Source organism: Meleagris gallopavo, chromosome 4 (assembly GCF_905368555.1).
Source record: "Meleagris gallopavo chromosome 4, MGAL_WU_HG_1.1, whole genome shotgun sequence".
NCBI classification, from domain to species: Eukaryota; Metazoa; Chordata; class Aves; order Galliformes; family Phasianidae; genus Meleagris; species Meleagris gallopavo.
In genome coordinates, this window is record NC_139407.1 from 48,050,837 (window position 1) to 48,055,362 (window position 4,526).

Genomic DNA, 4,526 nt, shown 5'->3' on the forward strand with positions numbered 1-4,526 from the left:
GTGGTTATGATGCCTAATCAATGTTTAAAGAAAATAAAATTGTTCTTTTCTAGCCAAAATGGATTACACTGATGTTTCCGCCTGTGAGATCTCTTTTGCTTGAATTTACTGCAAGAGAAATATTTCTACCACTTGAAGACGTATTGCATATTAGCAAACCACACTGAAGTTGATACAGTTCAGTATTTATTTCTGCTGTATGTTGTTATATGCTGTAGAGCACATACACTGTTATGTCTTGGTTCCAACAGTCAAATCAAATCCTACTACATAAAGCATCGTTCTATGGAACATGAGTTGTCTTTTCCTTAGAAATTTCATGGATTGTAATGTTGATTATGCAGCAAAAATCATTATTAAAGGTGATATTTTCAGAATTATTTTTCTTTATAAATGCAAAGAAACATTGTTAGATCTTTGCTAAGAGAAAAGCCACCTATTCAATTCTTGAGAAAGAACAATTAACTCTCGGTGTCTCTTCAAAAACACAAAGATTTGCCACAGTTCAGACCAGAAGTGCTGTGAATCTTATAAACACTGATATGCTGATGGCTGTTGTACAGGCCATCTCCACCATCCTAATCTGATCCCACACATGGGAGTTTGGGACTAACAAAATAGGAAAGTTCAGCCTCTGACACTGCAGAATCTTCCGTGTGGTATGACTGCATTTGTCACAAAACAAACTATAAAGGAGGCCCTTCAATAACTGCCCATTTTTCTCATGCCTCTTCCCTTGGTTTGCTGCATGTGTTTGATTTAGATGCCTTTTTTTTCTTCTTCCATTTGGTTTGTTGATTTACTTGGATGAAGGAATGTAGGGGGCAAACAAAACGTGTTCCTTTGGCTGTTTCAGATTAAAATACCCAACTAATCAGTGTCGTTTTCAACCACATTACATTTTGAGATGCATATACAAGATATCAATTAGTCTATTAGCTGGAGAGAATCTTACAACGTATTAAGTCTGCACGACAGGTGCATAGCTAAAGATGTAAAAGCATTTACAAATGCAAAATACTGTTTTTGACAGGAAAATATGCAGAATAGTTCCACTGCCAAAGTGAAGATGCATTCATGGAGTAGTGTATGTGCAGAGACACAGCTGACACCAGATTTCCACCACCATTTATTGATAAACTGTTGGTGTGACTACTAAATAATTAGTGCTGTCAATGCTGTAAATACATCTTAAATTACAAGCTTTACATTTATACATGGCTAATTTTACAAATAGAACTTTAGGATCAGTTCATCCAATGTATGCACGGCACTGAGCAAAAGGCCACCAATAAATACTTCCCTCTAAAAAGCGCCTCAGTGCAGCATCAGCTCTGGGATTGCATGCCAAGGAGTTACGTGTAAATATTAGCAAACGTGTTCTGTTCTTCCAGCATACGATTATTTGGCTGCTCAGGACCAGTATGTTTTCAGCTAGCCTAAATTGTGTTATTTTATCTATTTTAGTTAAGTTCACCAGTATAAATATGCAATGTAAGTTCAGGTACATTTTCTGTATGTTTAGAAACCACGGCCTTCAATATCTTTAGTACATACTTCCTCACATTACTCGTGGGAGCAGGCAGCTGGATTAGGGTCCACAGAGCTCTAGTTTAGTACTGTTAGCTCTCTGTTACTTCTTATTGCTGCAGGATAGAACTATGCTGGTTATTGGAGCCCTGGAGCACGGCCACTGCTTGTTAGCAAAGTTAATATCATTTATGGTTAAAACGTCACTTACAGCACCTTGAGCTGAGTAACCTTGTCCCAGAAATGGTTTTCTAGTTGTATCTCAATGTGCTCTGCACAAATCAGACCAAACCATCGGAGCAGTTGGTTATTAAGGCAACTAAGATTGGAATACTTTACAAAACATCTGTAGCTGTAATCCAAGTTGGGGGAAGCACTCAGGACTGTTCTGAGGCCTTGCGCTTCTCAATGGCAACTCACCCACAGGTCTGCCTCCATCAGAGCAGAGCACCAAGCACCGCAGTCAGTCCTCACGCTGCCGAAGACCGTGACGCTCCGCTCAGCTCTGCGCGAGGTCGGCACAGCCCTTCCCACCCAGGGCCGGCTCCGGGTAACCCAGGTACGGCGGTGCCTGCAGGAAGCCCGGCGGTGACCCCAAGTGTGCGCTGTGGGCTCCGGGAAAACAGCCGGCTGAGTACGGGGGTGGTGGCGACGGCAGCAAGCAGCCCGGCTCTGTGCGGGCCAGGGAGAAGCGGCGCAGGGAGCCGCTGGCTGAACTGGAGCTGGTGGCCGTGCTAGATGGTCGGGATGGGGCCCGGCAGCTGGACGAGGGCAGGATCATGGGCAGAGTCTCGGTCTGGTAGCTCCGCAGGGAGAAGCGGATGGGCTGGGATGGCTGCTTGGGCCTGAGGCACGTGCAGCAGTAAACAGCCACCAGGGAGCCCACGATGATGAAGGCGATAAATATTGATCCGACGATGAGGAACGGGACATAGATGGGTTCTGGCAAGGAAAGAAAAGGAACAGCTATGTTAGCCAGGGGAAATACCCATTCTCTGGCTTAGAAATAAACCCAACAGAGTTCCCAAAGCCCCACGCCGCTGTTTCGGTCCTGGTGGGCACTGAGTATCGCAGGAGACGGAGCCTCCGACCGCTCATATCGGAGCTAAATTAAAAGTCTGTTCCCCACAGTTATGGGTCAAAGCTCCATTCTGCTGACAGCTCTCTCACCAACGCACGACAGAAGCACCGTAGACCGTGTCCGCATCACCGCATCACCACCGCCCGCTTCGTGCGGGCTCCCCCAGTCTCGCTCTCCTCTTTCCTCCTCACCCTTCCGGAGCCCGCGGCTGCGCCCGCCCCGCGTCCCGCGACACTCACGGGCGCTGACCGCCGGCTCCGGAGGCTCCCGGTGGTTGGTACAGCCGCCCTGCTCCAACCGCGCCTCGGCGGCCGCGCAGCAGTAACGCAGCGCACAGGAGCCGCAGCAGATTGTGGCGGCCGCAGTGTCGAAGCCCTCTGGGCACTGGAAGCCGTCGTGGTAGCCGCCCTGCCCGTCCACCCAGCCGTGGCAGTACTCCCCGCCGCCGCGCTGCCCGCCGCCGCCGCCCAGCAGCCCCAGCAGGAGGCAGCGCAGCAGCAGCAGCCGCCGCCGCCCCGCCATCGCCCCGCGCTGCCCGCCCGCCCCGGCGGGGCACGCAGGGGGCGGCCCCGGGTGCGGAGCCGTGTCCGGGGGCTGCCCCCTCCGCCCGACCCCGCCGCGCCGCCGCCCCGCGGGAGGAGCCGCCCCCGCCGCACGGCCCCGCTCTCACCTGCCGCTCCGCACGGCCCCGCGCCCTCGGGGGGGGGCTCTGAGGTGTCGGCCGAGGCTCGCTCGGCTCTGAGCGGCGCTCCTCCCAAGGCAGGAGGCTTGGCGGCAGCGCCTTGAGAGACTCGGAAAAAGAGCAGCATGAGATTTTGCGCTAGGACTCTGCTTTTTAACTCGCTTCCTCTCCCGGGTACGTGGTATGCGGTACGCTGTACGCGCACACGGACCCGCAGGAGATGCATCGCACCTTGGAAGAGTGGGGCTGGGCAGAGGGACGCTGCTGTCCGTGGCCATCTGAGCCTTTCTCCGCCGATATCGTAACAGCTAGTCGGCCAACATCATGAAAACCACATAAGGAACTGCTTATCAATTTATTCTAGGGGAAACGATCTTCGAAATTAACCTAGCAGATTTGGGCTTCTGGTTTGAGCAGGGAAACATCTCTCCGAGTGATACATCCCCGGTATGCCACCCGCAGCCATGCGCCTCCGACATCGGAGCGCTGGAGCACAGGGCTCGGTTTTACGTCCTTCGGGGCTGTGCCTTCTGCCGACCCCAGGCGCAGCCCTCAAGGAAAATATTTCAGTCTGTTTTCCCTTAACCGGGCCGTTCTCTCGGGCCCCTCTCTCTCTGATCTTTTTTTTTTTTTTTTTTTTTTCCCCTCTCATTTTGATTTTTCTAAATGTTACCGGGTAGGAGGAACAAATGCAGATTAAAAATTAAAAATCGTGTAAGGCAAAATATTTTCCGCGTCCGTTTAACACCCGGAGCCGGTGTTCCCCGCTCCCTGCGCCCCCTGGCGGTACCAACGACCGACCGCACAGGGAGCAAAGTCTTCCAGGCGGCTGGTGAGCATCCTCAGCTTCAACTCGGGGTCATGGCGATGCTACAAGTGCCTCATTTAGGCGCTGGGTGACGTCCCTGCGAGGTACCCACGGTGGCTTTGCTTGTTGTTTATTCCGAGTTGAAGCCTCGTAGCTCACAGGTAATGTACCGTCACCAATTCTGGATGAAAAGCACTGATTTTAACACCCCGTCTGACTATCGCTCTCATCGCTGTTGTTGTTTATAAGGCTTAGTATTAACAATAATGAAGGAGAGATCAGTCCTATAAAAGGCAGAAAAGATAATAATATCTTAAGCTACCTGAAATTACCTAACAAGCTTTTCTCACTGTCCCCACAGCTAACTCACAGGGAGAGCTCATTACAGCACTATTTCAGTGCGAGATCAAACTTAAATTACTTCT

At 50.9% G+C, this 4,526-nt stretch overlaps 1 protein-coding gene across 1 annotated transcript; it reads right to left on the minus strand.

The window, feature by feature from the left end:
• Positions 1-704: 704 nt before the first annotated feature.
• On the minus strand, positions 705-3,133 carry SHISA3 (shisa family member 3). Its single transcript, XM_085221920.1, has 2 exons — positions 2,749-3,133; positions 705-2,523 (listed from the first exon to the last, which is right to left on the minus strand). Exons 1-2 carry the CDS (start codon positions 3,131-3,133, stop codon positions 2,030-2,032), a joined length of 879 nt encoding a protein of 292 aa, XP_085078046.1. The 3' UTR covers positions 705-2,029.
• Between the last annotated feature and the right edge of the window lie 1,393 nt (positions 3,134-4,526).

What these genes read in the sequence shown, in the direction of transcription:
- SHISA3 (XM_085221920.1), bottom strand. Translation starts at nt 3,133, where the DNA reads ATGGCGGGGCGGCGGCGGCTGCTGCTGCTGCGCTGCCTCCTGCTGGGG. An exon ending in CCCGCACGAAGCGGGCGGTG is followed by an intron (nt 2,524 to 2,748) that starts GTGATGCGGTGA and finishes TCTAAGCCAGAG; the next exon opens with AATGGGTATTTCCCCTGGCT.